Source organism: Bos indicus, chromosome 25 (assembly GCF_029378745.1).
Source record: "Bos indicus isolate NIAB-ARS_2022 breed Sahiwal x Tharparkar chromosome 25, NIAB-ARS_B.indTharparkar_mat_pri_1.0, whole genome shotgun sequence".
In the NCBI taxonomy this organism is placed as follows: domain Eukaryota; kingdom Metazoa; phylum Chordata; class Mammalia; order Artiodactyla; family Bovidae; genus Bos; species Bos indicus.
The window spans coordinates 4,803,475-4,827,757 of NC_091784.1; the positions used below are offsets into that span (position 1 = coordinate 4,803,475).

The following is a 24,283-nucleotide window of genomic DNA, read 5'->3' on the forward strand; positions in this document are numbered from 1 at the left end:
ACGCTGGTCCCTCCCTCCCTGGCCCGATGCTGGACCAGGCACAGGAGGCCTGAAGAACGCTGGAGGAAGCGCTGAGGGCTGGGACTGACAAGGGAGGCCCGCAGTCTCTGGAGCCCCGGGGTACCCCTCCGCGCGACGCTCTCACTTTCCCACGCAAAATCTCGTGCGCTTGGCCGGAAATCTCGACTCTTAATGTGCGGGCGCTAGGACCGCTCGGAGCCAGTTCCGGGGCGGCCCCCGAACTTCCACTCCCAGGATGCCCCGGTTTATTTGCATCTTTCAGTCCCGAGTGACGTCAAGTGAGTGAGGCCGCTCCTTGGCCAATGGATGGCCGCGAGGTGTTAGGACCTGGCCATATAAGGTAAACAAAGCTGGCTGCCCAATGAGGCAGCGGCGGGGGCGGGCACTGAGTAGGGGCAGGCGGGGGCGCATCACGTGGAGGGCGGGGGCGGGGCTGAAAAGCGCGTGGGGGTGGGGGTTGGTTGCGGGCTGTGTTTACAGCTCCACACACGCCGTTTCCGGTTGAGGTCGCCGGTCGGGTGTGCGGGGAGCCTGGGAGAGGCCCAGCGTATTTGGAGCTGGGGCTCGGGGCTCGGTTGCCCCGGCTCTGAGCTTATTCCGGTTCCCCGCGCTGCCTGGACCCGTTTCAGTAGTTGAGCAACTCTTTATTGGGCCCTTACTCTGTGTCTGGCTCTCACCTGGCCCCAGGCATGCAGAGAACAAACTCTAGTAGAAGGGTTGGATGGTGCCTAGGGTGGAGTGTGACGTGTGTCAAAAGTCCCTAGGACAGGTGTAGAATTTGCCAGTGTGGGAAGTGTCTTCAGGAAGCAGGGACAGGCCCTGGAGATGGCGGGTTAAAGGCCATTGAGGGGTTTTGGTACATCTGATCCGTTATCCGCGTTAGAATCACTGTGGCTGAACAGTATGGAGACCAAATGGTGGTAGAGAGGTTCAGTACTGTTAGGCGATGTTCTGGGTATTATCTGGTTCCAGGGGAGCCCGTCCCTGCCCAGGGCCTTGTTGCACAATTGGCTCTAAACTTCAGTTTCCTGATTTGTAGAATCCTCATAGTTCTCCCAGGACTGCTCTGGGGCATTAATGCCTGTGGTGCTTAGAACACCGTTTCTAGCACCTCTGTGCTTCCATCTGGACAACTGTAGGGAACTCAAGGCCCATTTTAGAGATAAGGAAACTGAGGCTGGGATCCAGACCTCCTTACACTCTTGACAGTGTTCAGAGCCAGTGGAGAAGACCAGGCACCAGTGGGCCAGCAAGGTGTGTTCCTGGCACAGGAGGGTGGGCGCTGTCCTGGCAGGGCCCACTGGGGACTTTTCTTGCTTAGAAAGGCAGGAAGTACCTCCCTGTGCGTCCTTCACCCTCATTTGAGCACCATTCGGGTACCTGCCCAGACTTGCGCAGCCCTGAAGGCACTTTTCCAAGCCAGCCCGCTGGCTGGGGTGGGGCAGGTGGGGACAGCAGGAGCAAAGGTCACCCTTCTGCCCCCTGTGGCCCCCACTTCTGCCTGCTGTGGCCCCCCGGCCAACTTGTTTTCCAAGGGGCCTTGGGGAAGGGAAAAAACAACCTTGTTTTCAGCCAGGATCAGACTGGCTAGAGAGTGGACTTTGGATTTCTTAGCAGGCTCAGATGGGGCCTGACAGCTGGGGCCAGTAGATGGGGGGAGGGCGGTATAAAGGGCATTTCCGGCAGTGCCTTCTTTTTACCTGAGGTCCAGGGAGGTTGAGGCCCTTGGGAAAGTTGGCACTACCAGTTTATGGAAGGCCCGGGATCCCAGTCTCCTTCTCTCCGAGTTCATTTTTTCAATCACTCCACAGATGTATTTATCACACATCCACAGGGTGCCTAGAATTAGGGATCATGCACCCTCAGAAGGCTTGAGAAGTCTAGGGGCTTGAGGGACTTACACTCTGAGGCCCTGAGTGTGGCTGGGGTCTTCCTTTGTGTTTAAAAGGACCAGATGCTGCCTAACTAAAAGTGAAAGTGACTCAGTTGGTCCAACTCTTTGCGAATACTACAGTGGGTAGCGGTTTCCTTCTCCAGGGGATCTTCCCAACGCAGGGATCAAATGCAGGCCTCCCACATTGCAGGCGGATTCTTTACCAGCTGAGCCACCAAGGAAGCCCAAGAATACTGGAGTGAGGGTAGCCTATCCCTTCTCCAATGGATCTTCCTGACCCAGGAATCAAACTGGGGTCTCCTGCATTGCAGGTGGATTCTTTACCAGTTGAGCTACCAGGAAATCCCTGAATAACTGAGGGGCCTTAAGATGTGGCCACCGCCTGACCTCTGATCCATGTCCCTGAACTCTCCATGCCTCCTAGATTCTAGTTGCACTGGCCTTTGAGCTCATCGATCTCACTCAGCTTCTCAGGGCCTGCTGCCTCAGGGCCGTTGCACAGGTGGTTATCCTTGCCTGGAATCTGGGCTGACCCACTCCCTCAGAGTTTGCCTGGTTGGCTCTTCCTTGTATTTCAAGTCCTAGCTTAAATATCACCTCCTCAGAGAAACCTTCCCTGACTCCCCTAGCAATAGTAGGTCTCTCCTAGTATTTCACTGCACCTCAGGCCACTCCCCTATAGCACCCGCTGCGTGTAAAACTTGCTCACCTTTAGTGTCTGCTTCCTCACTAGATGTTCTGTATCTGGTGGTTTCACCATTTAATCTCTATTGCCTGGCTCTTTGCCTGGCTCACTGCTTTTCATATAGTAGCTGCATGATAAATATTTGTTGAGTGAATAAATGAATCAGCCAAGATGTTGATAGTAGAACCAGTATCAAATCAGGAAGTGCCCATCTCCCACTGGGACATGGATAAGCACAGAAAAATATACCTGAAGTCCAAAGCTCTATTGAGAGGAGTGTTTTAATTGATCCAATATCAGCCCATGGAAATGACTGCCCTGGCCATGATCTGTAGGGAGGACATTCTCTTAGAATTATTTGTCAGTGGGAACATCTGGAGCCACAATACCCTCCTTCCCTCCCCGCAAGCAGGGAGACCGATCAATTGAATGCTGTGTTGGTATTATCTGTTTGTGTATGTATGATTGAACAACGCTATGTGATTCAACAGAAAAAAATTTGAAGTGAAGGAAGAATGGTCGCATGGGGTGGAGGTATCTTCAGGCCTATCTAGGAGCAAGAGACAAGAAATCTGGTACTGGAGCATTCCTGTGTCTGGGTGATGGGGGCTGGGGGTGACAGGGGAATGTGACATTAAAAGGAGTGGCCTGGTTCAAATTCCAGCTTTATTACCACTTATCTACTATGCAAACTGAGTGGGATACTTCATTTCTGCCAGCCCCTTTCCTGTTCCTGTTTCTGTTTTCTTGGGAATGAAAACAGAACCTACAGCAGAGAATTTGTGGATAGGGTTCAACACCAACATCTGGCACATAGTAGCTGCTCAGTAAACGGGGTTCTTGCCTGCACGGCAGAGAGGTTAGTTAGATCAGGCTCCCCCAAGACCTGCACTCTCCCTTACAATCACACAAGTCCTTCACTTCCTTTGACTTTTGGCTTCCCAGGCCCCATGAAAATAGGAAGGTTGAAGCCTCATTCTTCTGAAAATGGGCACTTGTTCATGGTGTCCATAAAACTGTTAATGTGGCTACGTTGAGAACACAGGTTTTGCTTCCATCACTGTAATTTTATTGCAGTGGTGACAATGAGACCTGTAACATTTTTTTTTTTTTTTGACTAGGCTCATGAGTAAAAATTGGATATAATATGGCTTTTCAATATTAGGAAAGATGAAGGAATAAACAAAATTGTACTTGCTATATTTAACTTCTAGAAAGAAAAAAAAATAGGAAGGTTGGATTCTGGAGTCCTGAAAGGTGTTAAGACTCACTTTAATGTGGACAGTGGTGAATTTACCATCTAAGACTCGTAGCCAGCCTCTGCCCTCCCTAGCTCCTTTATACATATACATATAACTTACTTGTTTGGCTGCACAGGGTCTTGGTTGTGGCACACAGGATCTTTCAGTCTACACTGAGGCATGTGTAGTGTTTTAGTTGAGGCATGCACACTCTTAGTTGCACTATGTGGGATCCAGTTTCCTGACCAGGGATGGAACCTGGGCCCCCTGCGTTGGGACCACAGCGTCTTAGGCACCAGACCACCAGAGAAGTCCCCCAGCTCCTTTCTTAATAGAACAGGCTTGTCTTGGGAAGCCACTTTCTTCTCAGAAGAGCCGTTTCTCAACTGAAAAGTTGGCAAAAACAGATCCTCACTTGCCTGCTTACAGAGTTCTGCGCGAATTAAAAGCCAGGAAAGCACCTTACAACCTGTGAGGAGGCTTTAACTCTAACCCTGATTCTTTTTGTTTATTTATAAATATTTATTCAAATGGAAAGTTGGGGAATTCCCTGGCGGTTCAGTTAGGGTCTAACCCGGATTCTTTGAACGTGGCTTAAGCACCCTTAAGCCCTCTCTTCTTTGTGCTTCAGTTTCCCTGTCTTTAAAATGGGGAGAGGTTTACTGCCTCTGCGAGGGACTTGATGTCTTCAAAATAATTGTCCTGGACGTGGAGACGGTGAGATGCCTTGAGTTCTGGACAAGGTGCTTCGCTTCCCATGTGGGCACTCCTCCAAGCAACCTTGGGTTCCACCCCCAGCTCTTTTCTGCCGGGTGGCAGGTGAGGGTCTGCCCTCTGCTGGCCGGGCCAGGAGATCAAACCCTGGGAAGTGGGGAGAACCATGGTAGCTCAGGGAGGTATTTCAAAGAGAGAGTAAATGGAAGGGGTTGGTTCCTCGAAAGGTGTATGTACGAACAAACTGTTAAAAAGCCAAAGACTTATGATGTTAGTCTCATGCTTTGGAATGCAAAGGGCTGGATACTTTGCAGGGTGGTTGATGGTCTCTCCCCTCTGGACTCAGGTCCGTTTGGTTTGTCCCGGAGGGTTTGTCAACAACTTCGGAGAGCCCGGGCGCGGAGCTTCCTGGGAAGTGTAGTTCCCCGTTGGGCTTTCCACGCCGCCGCTCGGCCCCCACTGCGACGAGGGGACTCCATTTCCCGAGGTGCTTCGCGCTCCGGGGGGGGAGGGGGCTGCCGTGGCGTCGGGCCCCGGGCCGAGCCGGGGGTGGGGGCTCGGGGAGGCCGTGCGCCCGCGGCCGTGGGCGAGCGTCCGTGCGGCCTGGTCCGGGCCATGTCCGCGTGAGGACGCCACCGCCGCCGCCGCCGCCCCAGCCTCGGCCCGGCCCGCCGCCCATCATGGGCTCCATCCTGAGCCGCCGCATCGCGGGCGTGGAGGACATCGATATCCAAGCGAACTCGGCCTATCGCTACCCCCCAAAGTCCGGTGAGTGGCCGCCCCGACTCCAGCCCTGGCCCCGCCCGGGGCTCCTGCCCCGGGCGCGGACGGCGAGGCGCGCGGGCTGGAGCGCTTGGGCAGCGGGCAGCGGGGCCTTGCCGCGGGCCCCGCGGCGGAGGGTGGGCTGGGGGCTCTGCTCAGCCCCGCGGCCCTTCCTGCAGCTTCCCTGTCTGGGGCTCCACGCGACCTCCACCCGGACCCTGGGGCGAGGGTCGGCCCGGCGCTGACTGCCGCTGCCCGGCCGGGTGACCTTGGGTCAGTCAGTTCGCCCCTGCGCGCTGCACGCTCCCACGGCTGCACACCCGGGAGACACTCGATAGGAAACCTCCCCAAGGACCAGGTGAGGTTTTGGGGCGCGCAGCTGGCAAGGACAACCCCGTGCCCGGCTCTTTGCTTGCGCTTACAAAGTGGTCATTGTCAAAGGGATCGACATCACTCCATCTCCAATTTTCGCCTTCTTCGGTGGCTCGGTGTGGAGATCCGGCCAGGGTTCTGTACGGTCCCCTCTCTGTCCCGTCTGGACAGAGGTTTAGCTCTCCCGTGGCCTGGCGCGTGTGTTTAGTGGGTGGGTGGGAAGGCGCTGGGGAGTGGGCCTGGGCCCAAGGAGGCATTACTGCCCTTGGGAGAGGAGCTGGGAGTCGCTGCTGAAGAACCAGGGGATAGTTGGAGGGGACCTACCAGGTTCTCCAGCCAACCGTTTTTGTGCCTGAGAGATGTGGGCCACCAGGGAGGAAGTGACTTTCCCAGGGTCTCAGAGCTGGACCAGGAGTTTGGCTCCCAGGCCAGCTGTCCCTCTCCCCACCTCAGCCCCCAACTCCCCCCACTCCACACACACACACACTGTTCTCCTGCCTCTGATGTCACCATCAGAGTGGCCTGACCTGGGGATTTAGCTCGGGTTCCTCATGCTCCATCTCCTCATCTGGTCGTTTGCCGGGTAGGAGGACAGGGTATTTGGGCCTCGTGGGGACTTTCAGACTGGGGCCTTTGATTCTGGCTTCTACAGATTTGTATCCTGTTGGTGGTTTCTTGGCCTCTCAGTTGGCCTGTGGGCATCCCCCAGGCCACGTGTCCCCTGAGTATGGTCCAGGACCATGGGGAAGCTTGTTTAAGGTGTGTTCCTTAGGTCCGGCCTCAGATTTCCTAGGGGTCTGCTGGGGGCCTAGGAACCTGCATCTAAAACCCATTGTCAGGGTGAGTTGACTGTGCACTCAAATTTGAGAACTGCTCTGCTCTCATTTTGGAAGGGGAGAGAAGGTAAGTGTCTGGGGCCACCAGAAATAAACAGGGTGGGGACCAGCACAGCTGGGGTCGGTCAGAGCTGGGCCAGAGAGCCCTGTTCCCTGATAGGCGTGGGAGATCTCCATGCCTTCTTGGTCCCTGGCACATTACAGGGAAGCCCCGGCTGGTGTGGGGATCCCCTGGAGGCTGACATCCCAGACCTGATGGAGCAGTTATTTGAAGTCATCCTCTTCCATCTCTGATCTTCTTCCTGATCACCTTTGGCTGAGTCTTCCTAGTCTTAGACAAGCCACCTAGCCCGCTGGGTCAGTTTCCTCATCTGTAAAATGGGCTGATCCTCATACAGTGCTTAGCACCTAAGACGTCTTCACAAGTTGTTAGCTGCTGTGTTGGCTTATAGAGGAAATTAGGTGATCCATTCAGACTCTAATAGCAGTTAGCTGTGGCTTGGCAGAGACAGCAATAAGTTTAAGGTGGTCACCTGGGACCAGAGCAAACCTCATGTCCCTTCAGTTGGACGCTTGGAGAAGAAATCACAAATGCAAGGCACTTAGAGCACTGCTTTTGTGTTCTGCGTGGCTGACCTTGTTAATCGGTCCAGACACCCCTACCGATCCTGGACACCCGAGTCAGCCACAACTAATCGACTGGGGCTGGCACCCAAGTGAATGCCATGTGCACCTCGGTTTTGCTGCCAGCGAGATTAGTGCCCTCCTGGGCCTGTCCAGTCCAAAGGCTGCCCTTTCTGCTTCCTTCTCTCTCAGGCCACCTTGTTCTGGGAGGCAGTCGGCGACCTAAGCAAGACTTGAGTATGTTTCCTCAAGAGTGGGCTGGGGATGAAAGGGGGGGTTGATATGATTTTTGGGACCTCTGGACTGTACAATCAGTTTATGAGAAAGTTGTTATCTTTTCAGGTCTCTGCCAATTTTGTTGATTCGGTTATGGACAATCATTGGGAGCTAGAATTTGCTTGAGATCTTTTTTTAAAAATGTTGTTTATTTATTTTTGGCTGAGCTGGGTCTTTGTTGCTGCGTGGGCTTTTCTCTAGTTGCAGCGAGTGGGGGATACTCTCAAGTTGGGGGACTTGGGCTTCTCACTGCAGTGGCTCTCTTGTTGCAGAGCACCGGCTCTAAGCATTCCCAGGCTTCAGTACTTGGGGTTTCCAGGCTCAGTAGTTGTGGCGTATGGGCTCAGTTGGGCTTCCCTGGTAGCTCAGCTGTAAAGAAGCAGCCTGCCAATGCAGGAGACACAGGGATGTGGGTTCGATCCCTGGGTTGGGAAGATCCCCTGGAGGAGGACACGGCAACCCACTTCAGTGTTCTTGCCTGGAAAGTCCTATGGACAGAGGAGCCTGGCTGGCTGCAGTCCACGGCTTGAACCTATGTCTCCTACATTGGCAGATGGATTCTTTACTACTGAGCCACCCAAGAACCCCTGCTAATATTTATTTTTAACATGTCTGTAACACTGTCCAATTTTTTTCTGACTTTATTGAGATATAATTGACACATAACATTGTATAACTTTTAAGTATATAGGGTAATGATTTGACATGGGTGTATATGTATATATCAGGGAAATGATTATTGCAATAATCATTTGTGTGTGGGGGGGTTGGGTGGGGTGAGGACTTTTAAAAATCTCCTGTCCAATTTTCTTTTACTTCACAATTTTCAGCGCACACTGTAATACTAACGTACGTAACTTGAATTTAACCGCATTCACTTTGTTTTCATTGTATTTATTTATTTTACTCGTAACAGCTTTATTGCAGTATCAGTCCTGTGCCGTACAACTCATTCTTTGTAAACCCGTGGTCTGACGACTTTCTGTAAGCTTACAGAATCCTGATGCCGTCAGCACAGTCAGTTTCAGACCTTCCCATCACCCCTCAACGTCTCCTTGCCTCCTGCCGTTCACAGGCGCTCTCCGCCGTCACCCCCACCCCCGCCCCATCCCTGATCTGTGTTCTGTCTTTAAAGTTAGTCCTTCCTGGACATTTCGGATGCTGGAATCAGCCTTTTGTGTGTGTGTCTGGCTTCTTCCACTTGGCATGATGTTTTTGAGGCTCACCCACATTGTACTTTACTGTGTGGCTGTAGTGCGTTTTGTTTATCTGTTCACCAGCTAACGTACACTTGAGGTGTTTTCCCCTTGTGGCTCTTAGGAATAATGCCGCTGTCAACATTCGTGGCCATGTGTGTGGTGTGTTCAGTTCTGTTGGGTATATACGGGGGAGTGGAAGGGTTGGGTCATCTGTTTAACCTTTTGAGGAACTGCCGAACTGTTTTCCATAATATAATGGTTGCTTCGTTTATTCCCATCAGCAGTGTGTGAGGGTTCCAAATTCCCGGCATTCTTGTCAACCCTTGTTATCGTCTACCTTTTTAATTAGAGTCGTCCTAGTGGGTGTGCAGTGGTATCGCGTGGTTTTGATTTGCATTTTCCTGATGACTAATGCTGTTGAGGTCTTCTCCTGCGCTTATTGGCCTTTGTATATCCTTTGCGTGCGGGGTTGGGGGGCAGGTTAGGGATGGGGTGGGCGTGGCTCTACTAGGCTAGTTCACTTTTCAGAAGTTGCATTGTCTTATTATTGAGTGGGGAGAGTTCTTTATGGGTTCTGGATACGATGATACAATTCATGTATCAGCTCTGTGATTTGTAAATGTTTTCCGGCAGTCTGTGGTTGTCTTTTTCATTTTCTTAATGGTGCCTTTTGAGCAGAAGTTTTAAATTTTGGTTAAGTCCAGTTTATCATGTTTCTTTTTTTTTTTTTTAGCCACACCCTGTGGCTTGTTGGATCGTTCCCCAAGGAAGGATTGAATCTGGGCCCTTGGCAGTGAGAATGTGGAGTCCTAACCACTGGACTGCCAAGGAATTCCCCAATTGTCTTAACGTTTAATGTTTTTGGAATTATGCCTTAAAGATCTTTGCCTAGCTCAGGGCCACAGAGATTTTTCTCCTCTGTTTTTTTCCTTAAAATTTTATAGTTTTAGCTGAAACATTAAGGTTTGTGGTCCAGTTTGAGTTAATTCTTTTAACGTATAGTTTGAGGTCAAGATCTCGGTTTTTGTATTTTTATTTCCGGCATATGGATATTCAGTTACTTCAGCAGCATTTGTTGAAAAGACTTCTCTTTTCCCATCAAATTGCCTTTGTACCTTCATCGGAGATCAGTTGATGGTAAATTTCTGCACGCTGTTGCCCTGCTGTCCCTTGCCCCCTTCACACAGGTGGCCGGTCCCCAGCCGAGGGCTAGAGCAGGCGTTAGACACCTGGCTGGAGCCCTGAGGGAGAAGGGTGCTGTTGCCGGGGGAGCCTGGGGCGCACAGGGTCCCCACAGGAGCGCCTGGCCATGGGCTGCTGCTCCATGGTTGGCTGTTCCTCCTCCTGGGTTACTCGCGTGTCTTCCCAGCCCTGTGCTTCTTTGCGGCCCTGCCCTGGTGTTTGAGGGAGGTCATGGCAGGGATGGGTCACCCAGGAGGGGCGCCAGCCACCTGACCCACCAGCACCTCAGGTGGACGTGAAATACGCCCCGGACCTGAGCCTTTTGTGGGTCAGGTGCGTGTCCTTTCAGAGCATTTTCACCTCCTTTATCTCATCAGAGGGACTTTCCTAGTAGCTCAGACGGTAAGGAATGTGTAACACAGGAGACCCAGGTTTGATCCCTGGGTCTGGAAGATCCCCTGGAGAAGGGAATGGCTACCCACTCCAGTATTCTTGCCTGGAGAATTCCAGGGACAGAGGAGCCTGGCGGGCTACGGCCCATGGAGTCACAAAGAGTGAGCGACTAACACTTTCACTATCTCGTTGGAACGTTGCCATGTCCTCATGACGCTAGACTTTTGTTCTCTTTGGCAAAGGAGCTAGAAATCAGACTGTGCCCATTGTCTCCCAGCACCCGGGCCTGCACACAGCAGGTGTTTAATAAATGCTTGTGCAGCCAGCCTTGTAGGAAACACCCGCTTCTGTAGTGTGCAGGCTGCTCACTTTTCTCCTTTTTCAAGGTTTATTTATGTGACTGCACCGGGTCTTAGTTGTGGCATGTGGGGTCTAGTTCCCTGATCAGGGGTTGAACCCAGGCCCCAGGCATCGGGAGCTCGGAGACTTAGCCACTGGACCACCAGAGAAGTCGCTGGGCTGCATCTTATTCCCGAGGTGGCAGCCGGGGGTCCGTGGACTTCTGGGCCTGCCACACGATGAGGGGCCCAAGGTGCGTGCCAGGAGACTTTGGGTGTATGCTTCTGTGTTGGTGGCATCTAGAGGTGTCTGCTCGTGACCGCTGCCACCTGTGTTGGGTTTGCCCTTCTGGATGGGGCCTTGCTGACTCTGGTTAGTTGGTGCCTAAAGGGAAGAACCGAGGCAGGTGTTCCAGACGAGGGAGTACTCTCTGTATCCCCCAGGGGACCCTCTGGGTCCCTGGGCCCCATCAATGTCCTGGGGGCCGTGAGCTTACATTCAGAGCCCCGAGGTTGGTGGTGGAGGGGCGGGGGTGGGGAAGGGGCTGCACCTGCTCTCGGTGGTCTCAGAGCTCTATGCCATTGTGGCTGGCATCGTGCGCCCTGCACCGTTCACGTGGCAGAGCCGGTTCTGAGCTTTGGCTCACGTGAACTCAGTTTGGATTCTGTCGTTGAAAGAGCTGTATAAACAAGCGGTATCTTCTGAGCCTCGGTTGGTGACGTTTTTTGTTATGCAGCAACAAGGAACCTTTCTGCTTTAGGTAGAAGCGGAAGCAAAAGCCCTTGCAGGTGGCGGTGGGCACGCGAGGACCTGTCTCGCTGAGGGAGAAGCCGTGGGTCGCTCGGGTTTAGACACCTCGGCGGTGGATGCTTGTGCCCTGTGCCCACTGGGGCTGTGGTTCATCGTGGCGCTTGCCCTCGGGGTTCTGGGGGTCTGTGCATCCTTTACGTGGCTCCTGGGCTCTGCTGTGTTGCCCCCTCAGCTGGCATCAGGGGAGGAAGCCCGGGCTTGTGCTGGGCAGGCCGGCTGCCCAGTGGACTTTTCATCCCGTGCCTGGAGGTTGGCTGTGGCATGGAGGGCCCGGCTACCCAGGGTCAAAAGGGTATGGGTGTGCACTTCCTCACGGTTGGGGTGGCCTAGCTGTGCTGACCACATGCACTGGGTGGGCACAGGCGGAGCTCGGCCCAGCCTTGGGAGAGGGAGTCACCTCCTGCCTGTGGAGCCATGGCAGGAGGGGCCTGGATTCGGGGTCCAGAGGCCCTGTGCCCTGAGCTGCCCCGTGACCTTGGGCCGGTCGCCTGCAGTGAGGCCCCACTTCCGCGCCTATAGCGTTAAGTTAACCTCTGGTGCCCGGGCCCCTCAGTCCAGACTCGGCGAGTCCACGGGAGCTGGCGGGCGGGACCTGGCCCCGGCCCGAGTGTTCCCAGGCCTGGCAGCTTCCTGGGAAAGTCCTGCACTTCCTGGATGACCTGCCGGGCGGTGACCACTGCCACCCGCCTCACCCCCCAGTCTGGCCGCCGGCATGGGGCCATTCCTGTGTGTTCCCGTGTGGTCTGGCACAGGCGTCGGGCCTCACGTTTCCGTGTTATTTTGTGAAACAAAGGGCAGTGGGGCCTTGCATGCCGCCCCCGCAACGTTGGGCGCAGGCTCAGTGAACAGCAGTGGAATCGCTCAGTTCTGCCAACTGTCCTGGCATCTGCTCGGCTCCTGGGAGCTGGGGGAGCCCGGCCTGCACCCTGCCCATCTGCAGATGAGTTGATGGTGTGGAGTGGAGTGGGGGTCCCTCGCTGTCTAGAGATCACTGGCCAACTGACCCTGAGCTGGGAGTAGGCGCACGGCTGGGGAATGGTGGTTTCTTATCCTTTCATCCCACGCAGTGTTGGCTTGGTCCTCCGTGCCCAGTGCCTGAGATGTTGGCCTCCGGAGAGGGTGCTGGGTCCCCTCGGTCAGCCCTGGGGTCCACTGTTCAGATAGCCTCCACTTTCTGTTACCCTGGGGGTCCTGTCCCTGCGATCCTGTGATGGCCCTGAGTGACCGGGTGCCCTCGGTGCTTTAGGAGGACCTGAAAGGAGGAACTGTGTTCAGTTCGGTGCTGCGGAAACATGCAGTGTGTACACACGTATGTCCATGTGCACATGTATGTCCACGGTCACAGTGTCACATACTGGGGAGACGCACAGGGCAGGGGCTTTCATATGCTGGGTCGTCACCCGGCGGGCGGGCTGGTGGACTCGAGCAGCCACGGCCCCTGAAGCCCCCGGTGCCCCTCCCCAGTCTCTGCCCCCTCCTCCCTGGGAGGCCCGCTCGGGCTCCAGCGGAGATGAGTCGTGCCTGCTCCTGAACTTGGTGTAAATGGAAACAGACGCTCTTGGCTGCATGTCGGGCAACGCGAAGGCTGAGGCTGTGGGCGGGCGGCAGCGTTTCCTGTCTGTGCCACGTGACGCCCTGGCGTCTGTGGGTGCATCTGTGAGTACAGCAGTGAGCTCGCGTGGAGGGTGCTGCGGGGGCTCTAGTTCAGGCTCGCGAGTGATGCCGCTGAGGACACTCTTGTGACTGGCTTCTGTGCCCACCAGTCTGATTTCCTTGGGTGCCCTTGGCTTTTTCACTTTTTAAAATAATTGCGGTGAATTCCACGTGACAATTACCATCCTGCCCGTTGTAAATGTGTAGTTCCGAGGCATTCAGCACGCGTCCATGGCAGTGTGGCCAGCCCCACCGTCGCCCTCCTGCGGAGCTGAAACTCCGTCCCATTGCCGCCTCCCCCAGCCCCTGGCAGCCGCGATGCTGCTTTCTGTGTCTGTCCTGACACAGCCCTGAACGCCTGTCCCTTGGGCTGTTTTCATTCTTGGCCATGGGTCTGGCCCTGTGTGTGTGCAGAGTCCGAAGCTTTTATAGTGTGGTGGGGGCCCGTTCACACCCCCACCAGAGCTGCAGGGGTTCTGCATTCTCACCTGTGTGTGTGTGTGTGCGTGTTCTGTTACGTTGCTCTTCTTTTTGATGTTAGCCGTGGATATCTTGTGGTAGTTTTAGTTTATTTATTTTTACTTAGACTGGGTATGTTTTTGTATGTAAATTGCCATTCATTTCTCTTCCTCTTTTTGTGGGATCTTTTGCATATTTAAAAAAGAAGTAATACTGGATTTCCTCTGTCTCCTCACTCAGTGGCAGGAGCGTTTTCCTAAGTGCTGTTTATTTCGTTGTGAGTTCTTTGGAGACTGGCGCTTACACCAGCTCTCCCAGTGGAACATGCGCTGACAGCCTGGCGGGGGCGGGGGCGGGGGTGGGGGCGGTCTCTGGAACCCAGGATGGGGAACCCAGCACGGGAAGCCAGGAAGAGGAGACCACGGAGCCCCAGCCGCCTGGGCCTCAGTGTCGCCCTTCCGTGACAGGCACAGAGTTGGCTTCACCCCCAGGGCCCTCAGGGACCAAGTCTGCGGTCCTGGGCCAGCTCCCGGGGCTGGGGGCAGAATCTGGGAACGGCCCGGCACGGTCAGGTGACGACTGCAGCCCCCTAGCTGTGTCAGCGGCTGGGACTTGAGTGTGCTGGTGGCCGCTAGGGCCCAGCTCCGTGTGTGGAGGCCGTGTCCACCAAAGAAGTGTGTGTGTGTGACCTCTCCCCCCGAAAGAAGTGGGGATTCACCAAAGCAGAGGCTTTGCTCCGTCAGAACCCTTCTCAACTCAATGTTCTTCCCTCCATGGAGGGCGGGTGAGAGCTTTTCACTTACGCTGTCCACTCTGGTACGGCTTTCACGTGGCAGGGAGGCCAGGAAGCACTGGTGTTTATCAGGTATCTCCTCACCCACGCAAAGCTCCTTTGCACAGTCGGCTCCTCCTGTCCTCAGGGCGTTCCCAGCAGCCCTCCATTTGAAGCCGGTGTTGTTGACCGAGGCCTTGTGTTACTGGGGATGCTGAGGCCCCAGGAGGTTGGGCTGCACCGAGTTCCCCAACCTGAGCGTGGGGAGCAGAAGAACTGTTCTGTGCACATGTGTGACCACGACCCTGGGGAATCCCTGAGCAGGCCGATTGCGGTGGGTGGGCCCTGGGGTTTGGCTCCTCTGAGTTTTGGGGCATAGGCTCATAGTCCGAGGGGCTGTCTCCCACCTGGCAGGTGATCTCATGGCCCTGGAGAGGCTTTCCGTGGTCAGCCCTCTCTGCGGACAGTGCTTTCCTGACCCCTGGGGTGCAGGCCCAGCTAGGGTGTGACGGCAGCGGGTGTCAGCAAGCCAGGAACTTCTGTGCAGTGGTAAAGCGAAAAGGATTTTCGGCCAGGGGAATGGATGGACCGTTCCTGGCCTTCTCGCCTTTCCTGCTCCCCTCTGTCCAGACAGACACCTGGGTGGCTGAGTGAAGCCCACACCTGGCCGCCCAGGTTCCAGGGCAGCTGCGTTTCTTAGCAGGGTCCCCGGGTGTCTCAGTCCATATCACAGTTTACCTGGCAGGGGTGTCGTGATTTGTAATAAGAAATGTACATTTGGTCTTCACCTGTTTCTGGCACAGAATTCCTTAAACCCTTGGAATTTCCTTGGGGAAGAGTGATATCGTGTAATGGGTGTCTTTTAATCTTCTTAACAGACCCTTTGCAACCACACCCGAGTTTATATTAATGAAATGACCTTTGGAAAGTGTGACTGAGTGGCTGAGCACGCGCACACGTGGGTCCAGACATCTGGACACTCTGGCCCTGGGGTCTGTCCTCGTCCCCTGGGGCTGCCAGAACGCAGCATGCGAGCAGATTCCTTGTCTGGGGGCCCTCTTCCTGGTTCATAGATGGCTGCCTTCTGTGTCCCCGATGGCGGGAGGGGTGGGGGGCTCTGTGGGGCCTCATTTACAAGGGCGCTGACCCCGTTCATCAGAGCTCCTCATGACATGATCACCTCCCGAAGGCCCCACGTCCTGACACCATCATGTTGGGGCTTGGGTTTCAACATGTGGATTCGGGGGGGACACAAACATTCAGTCTGCAGTGGGGTCTCAGACTCTGGTCTCCTGGTCAACTCGGGTCTTGATAGCACTGTGGGTGCAGAGCCGATGTTTTGGGGAGAACATAGAGGGGGCTGGTTTACGTTCCTACTCTCTGCACCTCCTCGAAGATGCCTGACTGTGTGGTGTGGATCCTGCCCACCCCTCTCATTCCACTTGAGTCAGGCTCGTTCTCCACGCTGACCAGCACTTTGCCTTTTGACTCTGATCCCAAGGAGATCTTTGCACATCCTGGCACCTAGCTCCTTAGCAGGGTTAGTTCGTTTAAGAAACTAAAATGTTTCCAATTTTCGTTTGTAAATGATGGTCACACACATGTGTACAGCCAGACGTGTGAAAGTGAACACACAACACAGAAAGGAACCCCAGAAGTCCGCTGCCGGCCTCCACGGGTCGTCATGGAAACAACCGTGATTTTCCTCATCCTGGAAGACGATGAACATGGGTAGGCTTTACACCTGACCTGTCCTTCCACGGCTGACGTGTATAAAGGAAAACGGCCACGCGCGGGGGTGCCGGGAGCCTCCCAGGAAGGCGCGCTCGGTCTCTGTTTTGCTGGCCGTTTGTTTTGTCACCCAGGTCACTGGGACGCCCGTGAGTAGGGCAGAGTCTGAGTGCCTCGGGCAGAGGTGGGGCGAGCCGTTCAAGGCCGACTGTCCCTCGGCCGTGCAGCAGAGAGGGGACGGAGGCGTGGATTTGTTTTAGCCATAATTTTAAAAAATATAGTTGATATACTTGAATTTCATGAACTATACAGTCCTTGGGGTCGCAAAGAGTCGGACACGACTGAGTGACTTTCACACATACTTGATATAACAACAGAGGCTGGAGAGGGTGTGGAGAAAAGGGAAACTAGTTACATTGTTGGTAGGAATGCAAGAGACCTGGGTTCTATCTCTGGGTCGTGAAGATCCCCTGGAGAAGAAAATGGCAACTCAATCCAGTATTCTTGTCTGGAGACTTCTGTGGACAGAGGAGCCTGGGGGGCTAGAGTCCACAGGATCACGAAGAATTGAACATGACGAGTGAGCACATACGTGTGATGCTCCGTGAATCAGGGCTGTGATGTTTCTTTAACTTGTCACCACTGTATTCCTTTTCTCTTGCTGTGGTTTGCTCTGATTCCTGGTCCACACGTGGGCCGGGAGTACACCGTGGCCTCATACGGTCCTATCTGTGTTCTCTGCCGGATGGAGCCACCAGGCTGGACTCCTGGTTCTGAGCCTTCCGGCCTAGGCAACCTTGGCTGTGTCCCCTGTAACCAAGGCTGCGTTTCTTAGGAGGGACACTGGGATCCATGCCGGGCACCCAGCAGAGCTCGAGGGCCCAGAATTCCCTCTGGCTCACACTCCACAGGGCCCTGTGGCCACCCTGCCTTTCTCTGTGTCAGAGAGAAAAGGGCGACAGTGGGCAGGTATCAGATCGGAGAGCTTGGCAGAGGTGGTACTCTTAGCCTTTCCCCCAGTGAGGCTGTGAGCTCAGTCCTTTGAAGCTGACCCATGTTTGAGGCCCCGTCCATCTATTTTTATAAGAAATGTGGATTTAGTGCTTAGATACTCATGGCAACCCACTCCACTATTCTTGCCTGGAGAATCCCAGGGACAGAGAAGCCTGGTGGGCTGCTGTGAATGGGGTCACACAGAGTCGGACACGACTGAAGTGACTTAGCATGCGTGCATGCATTCTGCGGGTATATAGCCTCAGGTCTCCTGCAGGGAGTCGGGTAGGAACGAGGTAACTCAGATCCACACGGTTTAAACTGTGGTCAGTGCTGAGGTACAAAAGGTCCTTGGGGTTCAGATTTGAGGTGGAGGAGGGTGCTGACTTAGTCTGGGGGTCAGAGAAGGTGTCATTTCCTGGGGGGGTGTGTGTGTTAGTCACTCAGTCGTGTCAGACTCCTTGTGACCCCATGGACTGCAGCCCACCAGGCTCCTCTGTCCACCGGATTCTCCAGGCAAGAATACTGGAGTGGGTTGCCGTTTCCTTCTCCAGGGGATCTTCCTGACCCAGGGATCGAACCCTGGTCTCCTGCACTGCAGGCAGATTCTTCACCGTCTAAGCCACCAGGAAAGCCCACTCATTTCCTATGGCTGCTGTAATGAGGTGCCTCAGACTGGGTGATTTAAAACAGCAGAATTTATGTTCACTGCTCTGGAGGCCAGAGATCCTAAATCGAGTGTCCACAGGGTTGGTTTTTTCTGAAGCCTCTGCGGAAGGCTCCTTTCTTGTCCCCAGGCTTCCGGCGGCTCCAGGCTTCCTTGCCTTGTGGCTCCCTCGCTCCAGCCTCTGCTCCGTCCTCACAGGGCCTGCCCCGCTTGGTGTCTGTGTCCGCCTCGCCCTCTTTGTCTTAGAGACCGGTGTCTCTGGGTTTAGGACCCCCGTCCTGTCTGACCTCCTCTGAACTTACATCTGCACGTATCTCCATACAAGGTCAGGCACACACGTGCCAGGGGTTGGGGCTGGGACATGTCCTTGCTGGGCACAGAGCTCAACCTGCTGCAGAAGGAAGTGGTGTCGGAGCGGGGTGAGTCCCTGAGTGGGGCGGGGGCGCCCAGGCCTGTGGAGGGGCCGGGCCGTGTGTGGAGCGGCCCCTCTCAGGCGGAGCTGCGGGGCCGCGAGATGCTCCCGGTGGGCCGCGCTGGGCCTCGTCGTCTACAGCCACGCCTCCTTTCTTTTTAACCAGGAAACTACTTCGCATCGCACTTTTTCATGGGAGGTGAGAAATTCGATACCCCCCACCCTGAAGGTTACCTCTTTGGAGAGAACATGGACCTGAACTTCCTGGGCAATCGCCCAGTCCAGGTGGGTCTTGTGGGGGCTGGGCACGTGGGTGGCATGGCGAGGTCACCGGCTGCCAGCGGGCACCAGGCCTCCCCCCCACGGGACAGAGGTGCCGTCAAGACGTGTGCGTGAGGCCTGGGCCCCCGGAGGCCACCGAGACTCAGAGTCTCATCTGAGACTCATCCCAGGCCCCACGGGTGATTGTCTTTAAAGAGAAAAGAGGAGGTCCATGTTCTGTAGAGCAGTGGGAAGAGACAAGACCCAAACAGAAATGCAGAAAGATGGCCAGCGCCATTTCTGCAAGTCCCCCACGAGTCCCCAGAGAAGTGACTTCTCACGCTGTTGTCCCTTCCTTCTCCACCCTTGGGCACCTGCCGGGTGCCCAGGACTCTCCCAGGGGCTGGAGGCAGGGGACAGATGATAAAGAAGGGAGTGTTCAGTAGATGGAGAGTAGAAAGTGAGAGAATGAGGGCCGTGGGGGGTTGCTGAGCAGGGACCTGCCCTGGGGTTTGCGTCCTGAGATAATGGTCCCCAGTACCAGCGAGGGGTCAGGCGGGGGCCCTCTCTCAGGAGCCATGACTCAGCCCCTAAGGCTGCTGAGTTGTGGGCTGTTTTAGCTGTGGAGCCTCCTTTGGTTGATACAGAGTCCAGATTCTTTTAACTGATGGGGGGCAAGGGCCCGGGACCCAGAGTGATGGCCCCCCACTCACAGAGCTGGCGGGCCTCCACGCCCTGCTGAGCTGCTCACCCCCGCCCCCCGCGTCCATGACAGCAGGCAGGACCTGCCTCTGTGTCTCTGCAGCCTTGGCTCTGACCCTGTGGGCCTGGCCCACAGGCCTCCTGCAGACGCGTTCTCGTGTGACTTTCATCTCGAGACCACCGTAGCATCACCTGCGCTAATGCAGAAATGCTGGGTGCCCGTTACCTGGCCTCCCAGTGACAGCATTTCCCAAGACTCAGTGTATTGTCACCAAGATTGACCTCACTCCCACGCCTTCCAGAGACTGCCAGTCTTACAGCACGTGTGTGTGTGTGTGTGTGTGAGAGAGAGAGAGAGCACATGTCCCCGCCAGAATCTGTACTGACCATTATCCTGGCCCCAGCCCTAACCTCTGCCCCGGGGACTCAGCGGAGGGTCCTTCCTGGAACTGGGGACCCAGACACCTCGGGGTGGTTCTGGTTCCAGCCATGCCCTGTGCTGGCCGCGTCCTCTGTGGTTTCCTCGGATGCGGATGAGGGTGGCGCTGTCCTGTGGTCGGCGTGAGGGCCCAGGGGTGACCAGGCAGGGCTGGCCGTCGCCTCGATGAAGCCCTGTTTTCTGTCCTCTGCTGAGCCCTGGACTCCCCTGCAATTCCCTTTCCTTCCTAGTTCCCTTACGTCACGCCCGCGCCCCACGAGCCCGTGAAGACGCTGAGGAGCCTGGTGAACATCCGCAAAGACTCCCTCCGGCTCGTGAGGTGAGCCTCCGCGCCCCGCCCCGCCCCAGGGGTGCCCTATGTCTGGGAGAGAGTGGCTCCCAGCCTGCCCGCCCGCGTGCAGAATCAGGCCTGGAATCCAGAGCTGAGGATGGGGCGGGGCCACCAGGTTCAGCCTGGGGCGCTGCAGCCTGTAACCCAGGGTCTTAGCCGGCCACTGTGCCCCGGCGCTGTGGGCCAGGTCTGGACACAGTCTTGGTTGTCACAACTGGGGCTGGTGGGGGGCAGTCCCGCTGGCCCCCTGGCAAGCAGCAATCGGGGTTGCTGCTCAGCACCCCACAGCTCACAGGACACCCCCACCGCCCTGGGCGATGCAGCCCAGATCTTGGAGGGCTGAGAAACCGCCTCCAACCTGGGAGACCAGAGGTGCCTGGGCCGTCCCCAAACCATGAGAACGCATCAGCCTCCCTTTCCGGGGCAGGAGGCAAAGGAAAGGGGACCCTGCAACGCTGGGCCTCGTCGTCCAAACCCAGCATGGCCTCCACGTTCCCCAAAAGGTGGGGCACAGCCAGGCCCCTGCCTCCGGGGCTCCCGAGGGAGAGGAGTCCTGTCCCCTGCAGGGTGGGAACGCCCCAGAGGCGTGGCCGCTCACCTGCCCTGTCCCTCCGCGTCCCCCACAGGTACAAGGACGGCGCCGACAGCCCCACTGAGGACGGCGAGAAGCCCCGCGTCCTCTACAGCCTGGAGTTCACCTTCGACGCCGACGCCCGGGTGGCCATCACTGTCTACTGCCAGGCGGTGGAGGAGTTCCTGAACGGGACTGCTGCGTGAGTCCCCCCGTGGCTCCGGGCCCAGGCGCTCTGCTCTGTCTGTGTCCCGTGCTTGAGCTGTTGGGGCGGAGGTTTTATTTGAAATAAGGGTCCTGCTGGCCCTGAGGGTCCAAAGTCTGCAACTTGAGCAGGACCACAGCGGCGCTGCCTCCAGCAGGGCCAACCCCCCGGCAGGGCCAGCAGACCCATCCCCGTCCTGCTGGAGGAGTCCCCTCAGAGGGCAGATGTGGTCGGAAGCGGGGTGGTCAGTGCTGAGAGCCCAGCCTTTGAGTCCCTGATCATGTAACAGCAACCTGCCCGCCCCCGCCCCCACCCCAGGGCCAGTGTCAAAGAAGACGCGCCAAGACCCTCGAGAGTGTCCTTTGTCCTGGAGATGGAGCGAGGCCCTGGGGACCGCGGCTGTGGGTGGGGCGGAGGGAGGCAGGTGAGGGTCGTGTGTGGGACCCCTGCAGAGGCGGAAGCCAGGGTTTTATTAGGATGGGAAGAGAGTGTGCTGCCTGACCCGGCTGTTCCTTTCCTGGGAGTTTATCTGGGGTTGTGCTCGCATACATGGTCAAGACGTTGAAATAGTAAAATGCTGGTGACCGCCCGGTGTCCACCAGCGGGGGTCTGATCCCATCAGTCAGAGTAGAACTGCGGTGGAGCCCACGCAGGGTCCTCAGAACACGGCATCTGTGTCCGTGATGTCTGTGGGACAGTTTCAGGCACGCGAGCAGAGTGCAGGTGGACTGCAGCCTGAGTACTAAAAAGTAGTTCCTGCACCTACAGGTGTGATTATGCCTTGACTTCCCTGGTTGCAGATGGGGCAGAGAAGCAGTTGGCTCGGGGCAAGCGTGAGGCAGGGGACGGGTCGCTGTGCACTTTTTGTCCCCCATTCATTCAGAAAAGCACACAGACCGTGAAAGCTGCCTGCAGAGGTGCAGCCCAGCCTGGGAAGGCGGCAGGTGCGGGCTCGGGGCCAGGCAGCGCGTCTCACCGTCCTTTTTCATGCGGCCCCTTTAGGTACAGCCCCAAGAGCCCGGCCCTGCAGTCCGAGACCGTCCACTACAAGCGTGGTGTGAGCCAGCAGTTCTCGCTGCCCTCCTTCAAGATCGACTTCTCGGAGTGGAAGGACGACGAGGTAACAAGCCTCCCGGCTGGGCCCCACGTTCCTGCCCTGGGCGGGGGCCCAGTGCAGTGGCCTGTTGCTCAGATTCCTCAGTGGTCGGTAAGCGTCAGCTGTGGCTGCTGACCGGGATCTGGACCCCGCCGGGTGCCTGGACAGTGGAGCACGGTCGGTCTGGGCGTTGGCAGGACCGGATGGTCGCGGCCGTGAGAGGCTGCGTGCCAAGCCGGCCTTGAGTGCTCCTCGGGTCCGCCCCCTTTTCCTCTCTCAAGGCGTCGGAGAACCACGTCCCTGGCCTGTCAGCGTGAGGCCTGGCGGGTCCAAGGTGTGGACTCAGCCTGTCTAGAGCTGCTATCCTGGGACACTGTCCTCGTCTCTTCTTTTCTGATCGTTACCTCCGCTAACACGTTCCTGAAATAGGCTCAGTTTTTCTTACGTGTGGGTTTTTGTTTGTTTGTTTGCTTTGGTCGCACTGTGCAGCATGTGGGATCTTGGTTTCCTGACCAGGGATTGAACCTGTGTCCCCTCCATTGGAAGTGCAGAGTCTTAACCGCTGGACCGCCAGGCAGGGCTCTTGGCACGCATTTTTTACCATGATAAAATACACACAGCATAGGCTTACATCAGTGACAGACGGTTCACAGGGCATGACCGTGGGGCATTTCTGGGACATTCTCATCACCTGGGGGGACGTCCTGCACCCACTCGCAGTCATGCCCATGCCTCCTTCTGTTACGTGTATTTTTAAGTGGAAATTTCATCAGTCATCACTGTAGCTGGGAAACGGCTCAGCTCTGCCATAAATAGAAGGTTCCAGAAGTTAGGCTGTATGGGGAACAGAGCCATGCTGTCACGTTCTGGCATGACGTCCTTGCCTGCTGTGGGCATGGAGGGGGCGTTGGCAGGTGTTAGGGACGTGACAGATACTCTGGCACCAAGCCCAGGCTTCTCCTTTGTGCCGGGGTTTCTCAGCCTCGGTGCTGTTGACATTTGGGTTCTGGTGGGGACACCATTCCTGGCCCCCACTCGCCGGGTGTCAGGAGCGTCACTTGCTGCACTAGTGACACTCAGTGCCTCCAGACGCAGCCAGATGTCCCCTCGGCCGCGAGCATCGTGGAGTCAGAGACCTGCCGTCCTCCCTTTTTTAAGCCATTTTCCCCCAGGTTTGCATCTTTAAAGATGATAACAATATTCATGTGTGCTAAGTTGCTTCAGTCGTGTCTGACTCTTTGCGACCCCATGGACTGTAGCCCGCCAGGCTTCTCAGTGCATGGGATTCTCCAGACAAGAACACTGGAGTGGGTTGCCATGCCCTCCTCCAGGGGATCTTCCTGACTTAGGGATCGAACTCACATCTCTTTATGTCTCCTGCATTGGCAGGCGGGCTCTTTACGACTAGCGCCGCCTGGGAAGCTTGTGTACAGTTGGATGGAATTTACTGCCTTCACAGACTTGTGTGGCCACTGTCACTGCCTTATTGGCTCCAGAACATGATCGTCACCCCCAAGAGAAACCCTCTGCCCATTAGCAGTCCCGCCTCGTTCCTCCTCCAGCCCCCAGCATCCACTCGTCCACTTCCTGTCTCTTTGGATTTGTCTGTCCTGGACATTTCTCGTGAATGCAGTTGTACAAGATGTGACCTTTGGTGTCTGGCTTCTGTCACTCAGCGTCACATCTTCAAGGCTCGTCCACGTCGTGTCCACACTGTGGCATATATCGGTCCTTCGTCCCTTTGTGTGACCGCATAGCGTCCCGCGGGATGGACGCGACCGTGTTTCGTTTGTCCATTCACTGGCTGGTGATGGATATGTGGCTTGCTTCCACCTTTTGGCTGCCATGAATAATGCTGCCGTGAATGTTTGCATGCAAGTCTTTAGATGTGTGTTTTCATTTATTTTTGTTTTAGTTTGTTTTTTAAAGGCTTTTTTAGAGTGATTTTAGGTTATCAAAATTAAGAGGAAGGTATAGAGATTTCCCACGTGGCCGCCTGCCACGCACGCCTGTCGTTCTGTTTTATTCCTGCACCACGATGTGGTCTTCCAAGTCGGTACCTACAGGTCTCCTTGTGGCTGGTGGGGCTTCTTCAAAGTTTCCCCACCAACCCCTCATGGGCCTCCGTTTGTTTCAGTCACAGCCACGTCCCCGCCTCCCCTAGCCCCTTGCCTTCCCACGTTTCCCCGTGTCCGTCTGGCCTGGGGCTTGCAGACCCTTGTGTGGTGGCTCCTCTGTGACAGCAGAGTCTAGCAGGACTCCCTCTGGTGTTAGTTGCTGCTCCAGCTCCTAACCTGGCCCCCATTTTCCCTAAGAAAGCCTCGCCCCCTGCGTTAAAAATCCTCATCTCCCGGGACTTCCCTGGTGGTCCAGTGGTTAAGACTCCGTGCTTCCACCGCAGCGGGTGCGGGTTCTATCCCTGGTTGGGGAACTAAGATCCCACATGCCGTTTGGCACGACAAAAAAGCATTTTAAGAAAAGATCCCGCAGACCCTCTGGGTGGGCGGGTGTCTCTGTCCTCTCCCTGCAGGCCTGGCTCTGGCTCCGGGTTGTGGCTCGTGCTGAGCTCGGGGGAGCAGGAGTCTCAGGGGAGGTGGTCCTTGCTCCCTGGGTACCCATGCTCCCTGGGTCCCCCCAACCAGG

The 24,283-nt window shown here is 56.0% G+C and overlaps 1 protein-coding gene and 1 non-coding gene across 9 annotated transcripts in view; both read left to right on the top strand.

The window, feature by feature from the left end:
- The first annotated feature begins 3,569 nt into the window (after positions 1–3,569).
- Positions 3,570–3,703, top strand: LOC139179855 (small nucleolar RNA SNORA1). Its single transcript, XR_011564204.1, has one exon. It is a non-coding gene; the product is annotated as a small nucleolar RNA SNORA1 (small nucleolar RNA).
- A 1,389-nt stretch (positions 3,704–5,092) lies between these two features.
- Positions 5,093–24,283, top strand: part of MGRN1 (mahogunin ring finger 1) — a 36,660-nt gene continuing 17,469 nt past the window's right edge. For 7 of the 8 annotated variants that reach the window (XM_070779592.1, XM_070779589.1, XM_070779591.1 and 4 more), the window contains exons 1-5: positions 5,094–5,323; positions 18,202–18,320; positions 19,668–19,756; positions 20,395–20,541; positions 21,547–21,664. In XM_070779592.1, the coding sequence (XP_070635693.1) occupies positions 5,236–5,323; positions 18,202–18,320; positions 19,668–19,756; positions 20,395–20,541; positions 21,547–21,664 (561 nt within the window). In that variant the 5' untranslated portion in view covers positions 5,094–5,235. Of the gene's footprint in view, positions 5,324–18,201; positions 18,321–19,667; positions 19,757–20,394; positions 20,542–21,546; positions 21,665–24,283 lie in introns of all 8 variants that reach the window. The other variant, XM_070779593.1, reaches the window with a different exon arrangement.